The sequence below is a fragment of the Chionomys nivalis genome, chromosome 14 (assembly GCF_950005125.1).
Source record: "Chionomys nivalis chromosome 14, mChiNiv1.1, whole genome shotgun sequence".
NCBI classification, from domain to species: domain Eukaryota; kingdom Metazoa; phylum Chordata; class Mammalia; order Rodentia; family Cricetidae; genus Chionomys; species Chionomys nivalis.
The window spans coordinates 57546073-57563214 of NC_080099.1; the positions used below are offsets into that span (position 1 = coordinate 57546073).

Genomic DNA, 17142 nt, shown 5'->3' on the forward strand with positions numbered 1-17142 from the left:
TTCCGACACCTCGTGGACTCTGCCGAGCTACCTTCTGTTTTGAAATCACTTTTTCCAGCATCTCTCCTAACCCGATTTTAAGGCTGAGACACTGGTCTCTAAGGAAGAGAGAAAGCTCAATTCCCATAACAACTCTAAATCCATTGCACACATTTATATTTGGAGTCTGATTTAAATACATTAGCGAATGTGAATCTGCAATGTGTCTAAGTTGCTATAGAAACCATAACGTTGAATTTCCTTTTAAGTTTTGTAAGTCTTCGCACATTTAAAAAAAAAAAAAAAAAAGCCTACCTCCCCAGACAGCTATCGAATGGCAGGTAGGATCAGAGCAATTACACATAGAAACATCACGTTTCATGATGATGTACACACTTAACGGGCAGCCATCGGTGTTGAAATGGCAGAGAAATTCAGCATGATCTCAGAAAAAAACGTGCTGAATGTGCAGAGAGCATTTATTTTATACAGAAAACCATCTCTGCTGCGAGGCAACACACAGCATGGATGCTGGGAAAAGCAGGATTTTCTTTCCTTGCTAGCATAGCCAGTGTCCTCTCAAGTACCACTACGTGGGCATTACACTCCATATCACTTTCCCCCACTCTAATCTGGTCCCTTTGTCACACAAAGCTTTGAAGCTGCCAGGCGTGCAAGTTAAACCAGCCTCAGGCATATCTGTGAGGAGGGATCCAGTCACAGCAAAATTAATCAAGTATTTCAAAGTGCCAGTCCCCATCCTGTTGCCAACTATACAAGCCATTATTTACTTCCAAGGATACAGATTATTAAGAAGAGACCCAGGTTTCAATAGGGAAACAGAATAGGGGCTATATGTAACTGATGTAGCACCAGACGGGCCGCCACCCATTTTATCAACACTTTGATTCATATCAAGTCCTGAACAGAAAAGGCAGACCCGTGGTCTTGAGTGAAGGACAAGTCATACATTGAAATCACATTATAGAGATTATGGCTCAGAGTTCTGAACAGAATTCTGAGAGACCCCTGAGACATCACACTCACCCACACATGTGAGACCTAAGCAACAGCTGGATTTGAAACGCATACCCCGGCTGGTATACTCTGGCAAACTTTCCAGCTGAAGACTTGGAGCTTTCCCTGCTCTTTGTGCTGAGTGTCCTGTCCTAATAAGTCACGTGTTGGGAGCTGATCTCCTCCTGTTCTACTACATGTATGTAATGATGAAAAAGCACAGACTCTGGAAACATCCCTAGAATTCTTGACAAAAACATGTGAATATTATAAACAGTCTTTCCAGCACCTCTCCTGACTTTCCGAGAACTTTTGACTTATTTTCTTGGCCATGTTCCCAATATCTGGATGCATGACTTCGTGAAAGTCAGAGCCTCCTGCATTTCTAGGGGCCTTTCTCCCATTATGGTCTTTAAAAACGATATCCCACATGTAATGTATATCTTGTGATAATTTTGCTCCAATAAAATATTACTGCCCCACAATGTCTCATATTCAAGGCACATTTGATTAAAAGGGGAATGATTAATTTGCCTCCTGAAAAATACCATTCCTCCCTAAATAAAACAAAAAAATAAACACCATCAAGGCATGGGAGCAGTATCAGAAATCACTACCTTCTGTGACACCCCCCAAAAAATCAAATTTATTAAATGTTGGCTTTAATATGTTTCCCAAGTTTTATCACCTGAGAGGTTAAGCTTTGGGAAACATAGATTTCTCTTTTGGGCTCATGGCATTCTGTTAAAACAGCAAAAGTTCCTCTGTGGCTTTTGTGAGAGGATTGGCCTAGTTCTGCGTGGAAGAGTAGAAATGTTAAAAAGGTTGAACAAACAAACAAACAAAAAAATAAAGATGCATTATGATTGTGGAAGAAAAGTATTGAAATTTATTATTAGAATTTCAAAAAATGCAACTGAGTTTCAAAGTTACTCTGTCCACCAAAAACAGCTACAAAAAGAACATTAAGAAGGGAAATAGCAGTGTGCCTTGGGTTGTCACCAGAGTCCTGTCACTTCACATGCCTCCCAAATCCCAGCTAAGAATACGCCATCAGCTTCGGCTCTACTCGCCACCAGCATCGGCTCTAAACGCCACCAGCATAGGCTCTACTCGCCACCAGCTTTGGCTCTACAGCCATCAGCATCGGCTCTTCTCGCCATCAGCGTCGGCTCTACAGCCACCAGCATCGGCTCTACAGCCACCAGCATCGGCTCTACAGCCACCAGCATCGGCTCTACTCGCCACCAGCATCGGCTCTACACGCCACCAGCATCGGCTGTCCTCGCCATCAGCATCGGCTCTCCTCGCCACCAGCATTGGCTCCACAGCCACCAGCATTGGCTCTACTAGCCACCAGCATTGGCTCTACACGCCACCAGCATCAGCTGTCCTCGCCACCAGCATCGGCTCTCCTCGCCACCAGCATCGGCTCTCCTCGCCACCAGCATCGGCTCTACAGCCATCAGCATCGGCTCTACAGTCATCAGCATCGGCTCTATTCGCCACCAGCATCGGCTCTACTCGCCATCAGCATGGGCTCTACTCGCTATTAGCATCTGCTCTACGCTCTACTCGCTATTAGCATCTGCTCTACTCGCCATCAGCATCGGCTCTCCTTGCCACCAGCATCGGCTCTACTCGCCATCAGCATCTGCTCTACTCGCCATCAGCATGGGCTCTACTCGCTATTAGCATCTGCTCTACTCGCCATCAGCATGGGCTCTACTCGCTATTAGCATCTGCTCTACTCGCCATCAGCATGGGCTCTACTCGCTATCAGCATCGGCTCTATTCCAACTCTTAGCCTGATGAAAGCTGCTGACAAAAGTAGGCTGACCAGCTTGAACTGCATGAGATTTTGTCTCTCAATCTCCTTGTGGCTTAATTTTCATCCCTTTGCTTCTGCTCCAGGAAAATACATCTTCCCTTTCCCATTAACCCCTTAAACCTCTGACCTCATCTGCTCCTTCACATTCAGGGTCATGGTCCTCTAGTCTCTATTCTTTCTCTCACCCTTGGCTCATCAGAGATTCTTCTCTGACCTTACAAATCTGGTAATTTTGCGTTGCCCTTAAAGCAAACCCTAAGAGCACGGTCCTCCTATTCCTTCTTAAGCTTCTCTCTCCTGGATAACAACCGGATGCTTTTTTTTTTTTTTTATATCAATTGTATCCTTGATGAAGCTGTTAGAGGTTGGATCTTCCTCATGTCCACACCCCACGTGGCCTTGTTCAACTGCTGCAGTCCAGACTCCACTGCCCAGTGTCTCAGGGGACCAGTTCTCCAAAGGATTATTAATCATGCCCTAGGAGTCAGCTTTCTACATACTATTTTCAAGTTTCATTGTACACCATATTTCCACAATTAATATTCATGACCCTCTTTCTAGAAACTTCCTACTGCTTGTTCTTTGAGCCACAGATGAGGGAATTCTTAGAAAATGAGGACAAGGCAACATACTGCAGTTCTGTTTGGAAAAGAAGTGCTCGAGCTGAGGCCAAAAAAATTAGGGTCACAGTATGATTGTGGAAGAAAGAAAAATAGCCTAGGTCTAGGCAACTTCCACACTGATGATGATATGAGGCCTCTTGACTTTCTTGTCTGCGCTCATCTTTTTAAAAGAGGCGTCTTCCCTTCACGTACGTCTAACCCCCAAAGATTTGTGCTCAGGGCTCTTTATCTATGTGCTCATTCATTCCAAAACTGGACTTGGATAGTCACTCAGTGTCTTTTATCCAACTCATTCCTTAATCCAGTCCTTGTCTCATCATTCCATGAATGATTTTCAAGTTGAGCAATCCAGCAAACTCTTCCAGGCTTCATTTTACTTGACTCCTCGTAGAGTTAGGAACTGTAGATCATACTGCCTCCTTCCTCTGCTTCCCTGAAAACCACCCCTTAGCATCTTCCAATCTTTTTGGCGTCTTCCCTGCATTCCAGGGCAGTGTCTCCTCTACTCACTGGCAACTGTTAGGAATTCCTAAAGGCACTCTCTCCTTTATCGTTCTGTATTTACTTCCAGCTTCAAGGTATGGGAATACAAAGTTTATCTCCTGCCCACACTTTGAACTACACACACACAAACACACACACACACACACATTATTTAGATCATCTTTTGGAGGTTACAAAGAAACCTAAAACTTGGTATGTTAAATACAATTTCTTCTCAGATCCAACTCTCTCAGTACTTCCTGAATGATATCCTCATCCTTCCAAGTGTGGGAAACACACCAAGAAGTCACACTTGGCAGTTTACTTGCTCACTCCAGGATCCACCCATTACCAAACCCAATCCTGTTCCTTCCTAAATACTTCCTAGAGGCATGCAATCTTTTCTTCCACTGTGTTATTTCACGTAGGAAGAGCTCATCACAAGACAGGAAGTATACACACTGATCTTGGTATCTCCAACTTTATTTATTTATTTGGGTTTTCAAGACATGGTTTCTCTGTGTAGCTTTGGAGCCTATCCTGGAACTCACTCTATAGAACAGACAGGCCTTGAACTCACAGAGATCCCTGCCTCTGCCTCCCGAGTGCTGGTATTAAAGACGTGTGCTACCACTGCCCGTCCGATTTTCTTTCTTTCTTTTTTTTTTTAACAAAGATTTCAAAAATTGAAGAAGTCAGATTTCCAAGGGATACAGATTGCCAGGGACACAGCCATGAATTCAGGCAGAAAAGATGGAAAAAGTTTTTATGTAGTGAGGAAAAGCAAGACTAAAGCTACCTGCAGCTGTAGCAATCATGCCCAGTCCATGCCGACTGCAGCAGGGTGGGCAGGAATAAAAGAGAATCTGCATTGCAATAGCTGAAGAACGGGTTCTGCATCTGGGATGGAAAAAGGTTTCTGAGAACGTCCCTGCCAACGGTCTAGCAGACAGCTGGCGGTTATAACCAGGACCCCATTTCCAAGCGCGCACTTTATCTAGTAAAGTTGGCTGTTTATGGCAAGGATATTTCTAAGATATTTTAGAGAGTTTTTTTTTTTTTTAATCCACAAAAAAGCAAAAAAAAAAAAAAAACTCCTAAAGTTCTAGGTATGTATCCGCAATTATTTTCCTTTTTAGGACAGGGATGCATAATAAACGAAGGCTCCACATTAACACACAAAAGTGACCACTAGTTTCCTTTGAGTGCCTATGATCCATGCTTAACAGTACACGTCAGTGCATATTATGGTCTGCCTTGCCAGCGATTAAGCAGTAAAATATTTTAATCAAAATCTAAATAGATTACTTAAAATTTTTTTTTAGAAAAAGTAGAGAGAAAACGAAATCTATCCCCAGGGTATTATCTTAACAGCCAGAGACACAGCATATGTGGCTGTCTTTTTAATACCTGAAATCAAGATCATTAGACTCATGACATACGGGTCACAGAGAGATCAGCATGGACCCAGACAACACTGAACACCATTCAAAGGTGGGAAAATACTGACAGTTGCAGACAGGTAGAGGCTGAAGCACGGCAGAGGCGGAGCCGCCCGCTACGAGGAGAATGACGTACCTGCTGTGGGGGAGTTTGCGTGGTGAGACTTCTTGGGCAGGTTGAAGATCTGTTCGCCAGGGTCAGGGGGAGGAATTGCATCTTGCCCTTGTCGCGCCTCGACAGGATCGTACTCCTTCCCATCATAGTTAGCATCGTAGAATTTCTTAAACCACTGAATAAAATCCAGGTTGTCTTGGAAGCGCCCTTTCACCAGCTTCTCCACTGGAATTACCTGCAACGTCAGGACACCATGTAAGTCATGAATCTCTGGTTTCTTTAGAGTGTTGTGCAATTATATCCTAAGAATTGTTTGCAATTCTTTGTGAACAAAATTTAAGATTTCTTATTTATGTGCATTTATGTGCATGTGTGTTCGCCTGCTTGTCTGTCTGTGTACCATGTATGTAGAGGGCCTGCTGAGGCCAGAAGAGGCCGCAGGACCCCCTGCAACTGAAGCTGCAGTTGGCTGTGAGCCGCCAGGTGCTGGGGATGAAAACCGAACCAGAGTCTTCTGTAGGAGTAGCAGGCGCTCTCAACCACTGAGCTGTCTCTTTGGCCCCGTTGCCTGCAGTTCCTGACCACTGTTTCTCTACCTGTCTTCTCAGCAGTATTCTAGAATTGACACAATTTTAACTATTTCAAGACTTGATTAAAGAAAAAAATCAACAGAGTTGCTTGCACTGGAAAATTTAATTCTTCCTGAATAACTGAAAAAGAAATATCCTTAGGCGTCGAGAGGGGGCGACCTGCCAGGTCTGGTGGTAGCACAGCCTGTAATCCCAGTCCTTGAGAGACAGGCAGGATTGAGTCTCAGATGGAACTGGAATAGACAGCGAGGCCTCATCTCAGAAAAGCCAACATACAAAACGAGAAAACAAAACAGGTGACTTCTCCCGTGTGGAGGATATTTATAGTTTAGCAGTCTCCCCGCAGAATCCCAGGCCCGGGATGTTGTGCTGTCTCAAACCTGAAGCGCTTTCCTACTTCTCTGTAAAACCCTGGCCAAGTCATAGTGACATAAATTCTTGTTAGGATTAGCGCTAACAGAGCACAGGAACCAGGGGCAGGTCAGGGAAAACAGATACTGAGTTGATGGGTCATGTGGAACAGAGCTCATTGAAATGTAGAGCAACAAGCATCCCAACTAACATAGAGCAGGAGCTAAGGCTCATGGGAGTGCAGAGACAGAGAAGAAGAGGCTCAATAAGGGGGTCGTGGGAGCATACAAAGAAGGCGAATGACACGCGTACCAGCTTTTCAGGGTGACCTTCCGCCACAGAGTCAGCCAGGATTCCCTGCCGACTCTCGCAGGAACCTCTGGGATTATGACAAAGCGAGAGGTGTGTGTGTGTGTGTGTGTGTGTGTGTGTGTGTGTGTGTGGCCTTGATTGCTTAGCTTATTCAGTGCACCACTATTGTTTTTATTAAGGAAAATTATCCCCACCAGTGAGATGCGAACTGGTCCCTGATAAACCTAGGGGAGAGCAATGGAGGGGCAAGAGACACGAGAAATGACGGCAAGACAGGATTTCTGATCAAGCCATCTAGTTTTATTATTTCTCAGAGGCTGTTATACAGCAATGGGCAAGAACGAAATTCTCCCATCATTCTTCCCACACAGCACAATGAGTAGACTTTACTTCTTCCATCACTGGGTGACAACTGATCGGGAACTATGAGAGTGTCAGAACTAAGTTGTGAGTCAGAATGCAGGCGCGTGTGTATGTGATTCAGACAGAAGCCCAGTGTGCAGGAAACGAGGCTTCGTAGCATGACAGCATGAATGGAAACAGAAGACACCACCCCTGCAGCAAAGCTCTGCCACCTTGGAAACCATAGGCCACTGATGTCATAGAAGCCAAGAGAGCCACTTTAGAAAGAACAGAAAATGGTGGCTGGGGCTCTCTTCCACCATCACTGACTTCCCCAGCTCTGAGCAGGTGGCTAGGTTTCCTGGGCCAGGCATGCTTTTCCTATTGTTAAAAGTATCCGCACCACTGGTGTGCTCTTGGGGTTATCACGCTGGTGTGGGTTGCCTCTCTCCTTTGGAACTTGCATGGGACTTTTCTGGCACAATGAACAGCGACTAATAAAAAAAGAGGCCATGAATTTGAAAGATCTCAAAGAGGGGTGAGTATAGGAGGGACTGGAGGGAAGGGAAGGGGGAAATGATATAATTATAATATAATCTCAAGATAAACAATTGGTGTGTGTGTGGGGGAACAGAAAGCCCTTGCGTATCAATCATAACTTGGAAGAAAAAGCGAGAGAAGCGCCTTAGGCTACAAACTCAGCTAAGTCATCAGTGATACATTTTCCAAAAATATTTAAGTCAGCTGCAACAGAAACTGATACAAGACACAGAATAAAGTAAATAGAAGTTTCTGGAAGGACATTGTTCATCAAGCTGCTGCTGTCCTGGATGCTCAGGTGCTGCCATGCCCCCCCCCCCTTCGCTTCCCTTGAACTCTCAGGGAGAGACTCCCTGCCCCGTTTGCACTTCCCTGGATATTTTATCACAGCTGACATCTGCTGAGTGTTTACTGTTGGCTTTTGGAGAGACTGAACTGGTAAGGGATGTGGAGCACAGGGTCCTTCACGGACAACTGAAACAATGTGTCTGCCGCCTACGTGCGAGGCTTCTACATGGCAGTGGCACGCAGCTCTTACTTCTGTTGACTTCTCCTGGTTTCAGAGACAGAAGCTTCAAGTGGGCTCTCTAACGCACTGGGTATGACAGACATGATGGGTGCATGGCAGGGTGTCTCTCTAGGGATTTGGGCAATCACAGAGTCCTGATGCTTCTGGGGCTGACAGGCTGGCGAGGCCAAGGCCAGTCTCTTGCCATTGCAAACTTGTTTGTCAATATTCTTAGCTCTGCCATTTTCTGTGTGTTCATTTATAGAAAGATGCACAAAGCTTTCTGATTTGATTACAGCAACTTCCAGCCAGAAACCCACGGATGGGTGTTTCTTCTCTCTAATGTACAAGTGTGAATTTAAAAGTAAGGAGAGCCCGCACAACTGGTGTGTGAGGAAGGAGCTACTTGGAGATTAGCCTCAGCAGAAGGAATAAAAATTAGGATCTTTCAGAGAAACATATTGTCTGTTTCTCTGATTTGAGCAATCTTCCTGCCTCAGCCTTAGGAGAAGCTGGGACTAACCGCCACACCTGGTTCAGGCTGTACAATTTAAAACAAGCATTCCTAGAAGAGAAGAAGCCAGGTTTTCTCAACATCGTGGTGAGAATGCTTCTTACCTAGGGAAGTGATGAACCATGCTTGCTGGATTATTAAACTTTTCTTTAACCTTTATCTCATAACCTAGTATCTGTTTTCTATCCTGTAGGCTTTTTATTCCTTTTTATCAATACTGTTTTTTTTTTAAGAGTTATGTTTCTCCTATGCTGGTTTATCTCTTTCCCCCTTGTTTGAGATTTATGTCTTGTCATGCTTATTCATTCTAAGAGGCATGGCCAGTAAGAGAAATACCCTAAATAAGGAAGACATATTAGTGACAAACATTTGCCTAGCACCCGGCTCTCCCTGAGAGACCAGCGGGTCTTAGCACCTCAGTCCCTTATTGGGAGGAAACAGGACCTGAGGACCAAGACTTCCATTTGTGTCACCTAGGGCAAAATTATACTTCAAAGGAGAAAAGCAACAGCATTCATGGATGTTGGGATCTGAGAGGAGCGCTATGCTGGACACTATTACAGACACCTGCTCACTACTGTGTCCTAACCATGAGGAAGGAGGAGCCTAGTCCTCTTTCACAGAGGAGCCAGCTTAGACACCTAGAAAATGTTTCCCTGTTAACAAGTTGTTTTTTTCCAAAGGAACAAAACATCCACAGAACCCTGAGGCCTCTGGTAAACAGAAAGTGTCTCATTTGCAACCCAGAGAAGCTAATGACCTACTATTATAACATTCAGGACTCCTGCTAAGAGGTTTCTGTCTAATGGCTACTGGGTTAAGGATTTCTTAAAACTAAAACCTCACAGGAATGGGGTAACTCAGGGCTACTGTTTCTGTATGGACAGACCCCACATGGTGAGATATCTCAGTATATACCTCATAGATATGTTCTCAGACTTTTTCATTTTTGATTACTACTACAGGGGTGCTGGCTAAGATATAGGCAGTTCTCTTCCAGAGGACTGGAGTTCAATTCCTAGGACCCACATTGGGTAGCTCTCGGTCACAAGTAACTCTGACTCTTGGGGAATTCTATGCCCTCTTACGGCCTCTGCAGACACTACGCTTACATGTACAAACCTACATACACACAATTTAAAAACAATAAAATGCTGAAAGCAATTTTGAAAAGCATGCATTTGAGAGGGGTACTGGCAGGCTTCTTACCTTATCAACATTCATCCGCTTAAACGATGCCTGCAGAAGTTTAAAATTGTGGATATACTCATGCTCCAACTTTGCTTGGAATTTTACTTTCTTCAAACTGATACAGCCTGGGAAGAGCATGTCCATGAATTGGCAATAGGCGGCTCCTGAAAAAAGACAATGAGAGGCAGGGATGAGTCTAGCTGTACCCGGATGTGATGGAGGTCATGACTGGCACCATGATACACGGCAGCGCCTCCTGCACACATGTCCCTTTTATCACTGCACGTACACCTCCTCAACAACAGGGGCTGGGTTCCAGCGCATCACCCGGTAGGGTATTCTCAGCACCAGCTCTGGATTCTTCCATCGATGCCGGAGAATCTGTGGTAAGACTCTTGCTGCTTCTATCAGAGGAAAGGGACACAACCTTGCCCTTCTGTCTAGCTAGTGTCCTGCTCCCTGTCATCAGAATCAACTTAAGAAAAAGCACAGGGCATGTAAACATGAGAGAGGTACACAGGTTCTCAGGGGATGTGTGGCCCAAAGACATATGTTCATGCTGTTTTACAGCCATCTTGGGAAGCGATGGGGCTGGAAACGGTTATCACTAAGCTGTCTAAGACCAGAAGCAGCTGCTTGACGATCATTCCAGCCCAAGAGCACCAGGCTTCCCTCATTAGCATAAAGGAAGAAGTCAGGGATCACCTGAGACACACAGGTTTCCAGAGTCACTCTGTTTACAACTGAGAGAAAAGTACGCAGACATGTTCGCTAGGACCCCCTTGAACAGGAGATGGTCTTAGCAAAGAGGTGTTTACTTTTAAACATGAAGGAAGAACTACTGAAAACATGCTGATCTCAGCTAGAAAAACCCCAGCAAGATGGCATTTCCTTGGCCCTTAAAGGTAAGACTAAGGGCACTTAACATGAGAAACTGCCATAGCGAGTCCTGTCTCAGGAGAGCAGCCGAGTGCCAAGAGCAGGGACAAGGGGCATGACACTTAAAAACTTTTCTTTCCTTGCTGTCTCTATATAGCTTGCTCTGTTTCCATGACAGGCTATTGATTAGTCTTTCTGGACCATGAAGAGCCTCCCTCATCATTTATCATGGAGGCTTCTGGGAGGCCTTGTCTTTCAAGTGACAGCCTCCCCTTTGGCTAGGACATTAGATTTATGCTAAATTTATGCTAAACCCTCTACTGAGATGGAGTCCCAGTGAAGAGGGGACAAAAGACTGGGGACTGAAAGGTTGCGGAACCGGAAATGCTGTGATAACTCATTCTTTGTAGGTAAGGCAATGGATGATGCAACGTGCATCTGGCTTTCCCTTAGATGTCAAGGCTATGAATTAAGAGTTTCTTCCTAAGCAGATGGCTTCTCTTAAAAATAAGACAAGGCATAGCAAACCCAAAGCCAAAACACTGTAGAGGTAAGGATTCTATGCATGTGAGTGGCGGGGGAGGGGGGACACATTGAATTATCCAGTCCTTTAAAAAGTGTCACCAGATGGAACAAACTCCAACCTCTGCAACATAATCACACAGGTATGGAAGCTCTGCCGTGACCCGCTCTGTAAAGCTAGCCGCATTTTTCTAGAGTTTAGCATTAAATTTGCCTCTGAAGACCCGGATGCTACATAGTCTCATGAACTAAACATCCAAATGCTCCACTTTTCAAATTTAAAAACAAATAACACTTTTGTGTGTGTGTGGGGAGGAGCACACAGTGAGGAAAGTTGAAAACCCATCTTTAATATCTGTCACCCAAGGCTAGCTAACCCCTGCTTGTATTGTGGCATTCGCCATTCTGAACTCTTAAGGGGTGGGGTTATATATTTATTTATTTATTTTTACTAAAATGCAACAATAGTTTTTAAATGCAATTATTTCTATATTTATTTACACTTGTTTCTGTGGTGCTGGGAATCAAACCCTGCTGGGAATCAAACCCAGGGCCCTGTACATGCTATGCAAGCAATCTGCCACACCTTGGGTCCTTTGGGTCATCTGCTATTCTCTATCAATGTTTTAATGGCACTCTGGTATTTACATCATGCTTAGCAACTTCCCTCAACCAAGATCCCATAAATATGCATGCATAGTTTCTGTAAGTGCTTTTATGATCTCCGGTTTTACATTCAAATTCTGGATCCATGTGGAATTTATTTTGGTTTGTGATAGAAAGTATGGTTCTAATTTTAGTCATTCCAAATGTTAGTGGGAAGCTGTCATTTTTGACTCCTCTCATTTGGCACTTCCTTACCTAGCGAGACGCTTCAGGATCCCACCTCATACCCCAGTAGCTGAATGTAGGTGGGTCTCCTTTTCCTACCTCCACATGACCTGACCTCTGCTGTGGATATTCCTGCCTCCGTCAAATGGAGGGAATGAGAGAAATACAGAGACAGAGGGTTTGTCGTGGTAGCAGCATGTCTAGACACTGTGAAATGGCAGACGGAGCATCCTAGTCTAGCTATCCCTTTCCCCCAGCACAGGGAGGTTCCTTCACCTCTGACCTTGGCTTTCCATGGATGCTGAGCGCCCCATCTTTCCTAGAAATCCTTTACTTCATAAGCTTGCTAAGAGTACTTTCTATAATGTTCACCCCAAACTGACAACCGATGAAGTTAGCCAGGTTCTGACACCACCGAATGAACTGTCTTTACTAGATTTACTTTCCTAATGCATGTGCTAAAGGCTCCTTCTCTCTCTCTTTTCATCGAGGAAACTCATTTTTAATTGTCACAACGTGCAACAGACAAGAGATCTGGGTATACAGTTGGAAGTCTTACTGCTGTTATTATTATACATTTTGTTTAAAAACTAAAAACAAAATAAGAGGGTATTAACATATCTATATTTTCTTTATATGTATCCATACTCACTTATATTATCATATTGCTAAATGTCATTTTGGCCGTGAACTGTGTGGTTGCCCTATCTTCTAAATTATGTAAACTCTATGTTCTATATTAATAGATCCTGTGTTTTACAGCTTCTCCTCTTTCGCCAAGTCATGGTGGTACATACCCTTAGTCTAGCCCTTGGGAGACAGAGGTAGGTGGATCTGAGTTTGAGGTCATCCTGGTCCACAGAGAAAGTTCCAGGATAGCCTGATCTACACGGAAAAACCCTGTCTTGAAAAACCGAAACCAACCAAACAACCAAACAACAACTTCTCTTCTCTCAAAATTAAAAGAAAAAAAGTCTTCATTTTAAAAAGCACACAGAAAATAGCCCATTAGAAACATTCAGATACAATTCATATATGCAGTCTTTGAAAGCCTGTGATTCAGTCAGTGGGTTACAATACATTCACAAGACTGTAAATCCAATAGCAGGTATCTAATTCCAGAAGATTTTTATCACCACACACAGATTTTACAGCATCGGGCAGCCACTCTGCGCTCGGTCCCCTCCGCCCCGGCAACTGTTACTCTTCTAACTTTCCGTCCATCTGCATCTCCCCAGATTTCACATAAAGGGATCATTCTTTTTGACCATTGAGCTTCGTTCTTTAACTCAGAAAAACCTTTCAAGGTTCATTGGAACTCTAATCCTTTCTAAGATAATATTTCATTATATAAACACACCATATTTTATCAATCCTTCCATCAGTCAGTGGGCATCTGGGCCATTTGGGGACTACTGGGTAAAGCTGCTACGAACATTTGTAAGTTCTTGAGTGACATATGTTTTCATTGGCCGTAAGGTGGAATCTGTGCTGAGTCACGTGGGGTCTCTGTGATAAACATCTTGAAGAATTGCCCATCTGTTTTCCAAAGCAGGCACCATCTTATTTTCCCACGAGCAATGGACTTCAACTCCACACCTACTATGTCTGTTATTCTGATCCTAGCTGTCCTAGTGGGTACATGGTGCCTCATGCGGGTTTCGGTGGATTTTGCTAATCACTAATGGCACTGAATAGCTTCCTGAAATGCTCGTGGGCCAGTTGTATACTGTCTTTGGAGGAATCTTTGCAGATCCTTTGCCTGTTTTTAACTGAGCTACTCGTCTGCTTAGCTGTGGGAATTCTACGCTCTAGACACAGATCTCTTATCAAGCAGGCGTGTGATTTGCACACACTCCCCGCTCTCCTATCGCCAGAGTGCATGCTTTAAACTTTGAACTCATTCAATTTAACCTTAAATTGCTTGTGCTTTTATCGTCATGGTTAAGAAACCGTTGATTGCTCCATGGTGGTGGAGATCCACCTGGGGACATTCATTGATGCCTATTTGCTTTCTAGCTCCAACTCCCTTTATGTCCTTGGTCACTCCCATCTCGAAGTTGTTTGTCTGTGATGGTGGGGTGCATTTCTTGGAGGGAATAGATGGATCCTGTTCTTAGTCGTCTGTTAGTCTGTATGTGAACTGGAGAGTTGAGACCTTCAGCATCCAGCCACCTTTGAAAGGCATGTATAATTCCTGCAGTATGATTGGTGCTTCGACATTCCTCATTTGCTTAGCCACTATTTTAACATGGTCTGCTTTTTGCTGTAACCTCTTGGATGTGTTAATTTTTTCTTCAGTGTGTAGGGGATGTTCTGTGGTGCTGAATGAGCAGCCCAATTAATTAATGGACTAGTGAAATAAGCCGCGGTTCTCACAACCAAAGTACAAATGGCCAATGAATATATGAATAAGATGTTCAATTTCAATAGCTATCAGAGAAGTGCAGATTAAGCCACACTGAGATTCCACCTCATCTCAGTCAGAATGTAATCATTAAGTAAGCAAATGCTAACAAATGCAGATGAGGGTGCCCAGAAGAGAACCTTTATACACTTCCGGTGGGAATCAGAATACACTGTGTTCTACCCAGGTTATGGTGGCGCACACCTTTAATCCCAGGACTCAGGAGGCAGAGGCAGGCAAATCTCAGAGCTGAGGCTAGCCTGGTCTACAGACTGAGTTCCAGAACAGCCAGCGCTACACAGAGAAACTGTCTCAAATAAACCAACATTAAATATATATATATATATATATATATATATATATATATATATAGTGTTTTTCCCTCAAGACTGCTACTGGCCACGGATGTTTAATACTAAGGAAATACTCTTAAATTTTCCTAGTAATTAAATTCCACTGAATTTTATTAACTACTATCTTTACAAATAGAGATAAAAATCTTTTCCTCTTAATTTGCTATGACCAATCATAGCCATTGATTTTTTTTTCTAGTCCTGGATTCTTTGCATTTCTGGAATAATTCCCACTTGCTGAGCCTTCCCTGCAGTCTGGCTTATATTCACTAACACTTAGGATTTGATGTATATAGTTACAAGCGAGCTGTCTGAGGTGTTGTGTACTACCTTCTGACCAAGGTTCCTCTACCCTGGAAAGATAAGTTGAGAAGCATTTCATATTTCTGAAAAGCTCGAGGCTGAGAGGCTAAAAATAAACAGTGCGGTTGGAATCCTAACTGAGTAATTTACTGCCTGTGTGGCCCGAGCTTTTCACGCCTTCCTTTGCGTCTCAGAACCATATGGACATCGGAACGAAAGGGCAAATGCTCTGTGGGAACTGATGTAGAAGGAGCATGAGCGTCACCTGAGCACCTTCACCTGAGCTGGCATGGGAGCTGTGCAGACGTCATGCTGCTGTCACAGCTGGGTGCGTGCACTTGGTTACCTTCAGGTCCTGGTTCCCTGCACCTTTTAAGAAGCACGCTGCGAATACATCATGAAAAGGATATCTTGAGGGCAGCTGAGGCCATCAAGAGCATCACAGGGACAGGAACTTCACCATGGCATAACCCAAACAAGGTTCCTATCAAATGGCAATTTGATGGGAACTTGAACTCTGGGTCACAGTTCAACCTGCTTTCTCTCTGAGTGACTCCTGCAACGACCCTTCATCCTGCTTTCTCTCTGAGTGACTCCTGCAACAACCCTCATCCTGCTTTCTCTACGACCCTTCATTCTGCTTTCTGAGTGACTCCTGCAACTACCTTCATCTCCTCTGCAAGAGATGAAGCCTTCAGAGAATGTAAATCCAAAATGAATCAGAGCAATCAAACGGGAGGGTGCCACATCCACAGAGAGGCTGAGTATAGGCGCCACCCCAGAACCCATCAGTCCAGAGAGGCTGAGTATAGGTGCCACCCCAGAACCCATCAGTCCACAGAGAGGCTGAGTATAGGTGCCACCCCAGAACCTGATGGAGGTGGGTCTTGTATTAATCTGTTACTTTCATTGGTTAATTAATAAAGAAACTGCCTAGGCCCATTTGATAGGCCAACCCTTAGGTGGGTGGAGTAAACAGAAGAGAATGCTGGGAGAAAGAAGCCGAGTCAGGAGTCGCCATGATTCTCCCACTCCAGACAGACGCAGGTTAAGATCTTTCCTGGTAAGCCAGCTCATGGTGCTACACAGAATATTAGAAATGGGTTAGATCAAAATGTAAGAGCTAGCCAATAAGAGGCTGGAACTAATGGGCTAGGCAGTGTTCAAAAGAATACAGTTTCCGTGTAATTATTTTGGGGCATAAGCCATGTGGGCGGCTGGGTGCCGGGGACGCAGCCCCGCCGCTCTTATTACAACAAGAACCCATCAGTCCACAGAGAGGCTGAGTATAGGCACCACCCCAGAACCCATCAGTCCACAGAGAGGCTGAGCATAGGTGTCACCCTCAGAACCCATCAGAGGTCACCAGATCCTGGACTTCAAGAACAGAACACACGTCACAGCAAATGGGCATTTTTAGATGGAAATTTTCAGGCAAGAGAAAACAGCATTTAACAGCACAGCTACGGAACAGACTATACCAGAAATATAAGATACAACATGCATATTTATATGAAATTTGTTAGTGGCTGCACATGGATGCCCATCATCCTAAAACCTCACAGAACCCTTATGACATGTTGTTTTTAGGGTTACGCCATCTTATCAACTTGGGATCAAGCTCAGGGCATTATCAGCTATCAACAGCAAAGTGAAATTTAAACTCTGACCTGAACTGTAGGATTTTTAAGATTCATTCATTCAGTCATTCGTGTGTGTGTCTATGTGTGTGTCTCTGTGTGTATGTATGTGTGTATCTGTGCGTGTGTGCATGTATGTGTGTGTCTCTCTGTGTGTATATGTATAGCATATTAGAAATATCACTTTCAAGCAAAAACTCAAAGGTTCAAAGAATTTGTAAATCTTGTAAATTGTGATTCTTAGAGGGATTACAAGGGAATACAAGAGAACACACAGACTTCTTTTCTTTAAGACAAGGTCCTACCACATAGGCCTGGCTGGCACAAACATCAATCCTCTCGCCTCGGCCTCCCTGCTGAGATTATAGG

At 44.1% G+C, this 17142-nt stretch overlaps 1 protein-coding gene across 2 annotated transcripts in view; it reads right to left on the reverse strand.

Annotated features, from left to right (window-relative positions):
- Positions 1–17142, reverse strand: part of Mapre2 (microtubule associated protein RP/EB family member 2) — a 144086-nt gene that overhangs the window by 28950 nt on the left and 97994 nt on the right. For both annotated transcript variants that reach the window (XM_057788548.1, XM_057788547.1), the window contains 2 exons: positions 9857–10002; positions 5512–5725 (listed from right to left, as the gene is read on the reverse strand). In XM_057788548.1, the coding sequence (XP_057644531.1) occupies positions 5512–5725; positions 9857–10002 (360 nt within the window). The remainder of the gene's footprint in view (positions 1–5511; positions 5726–9856; positions 10003–17142) is intronic.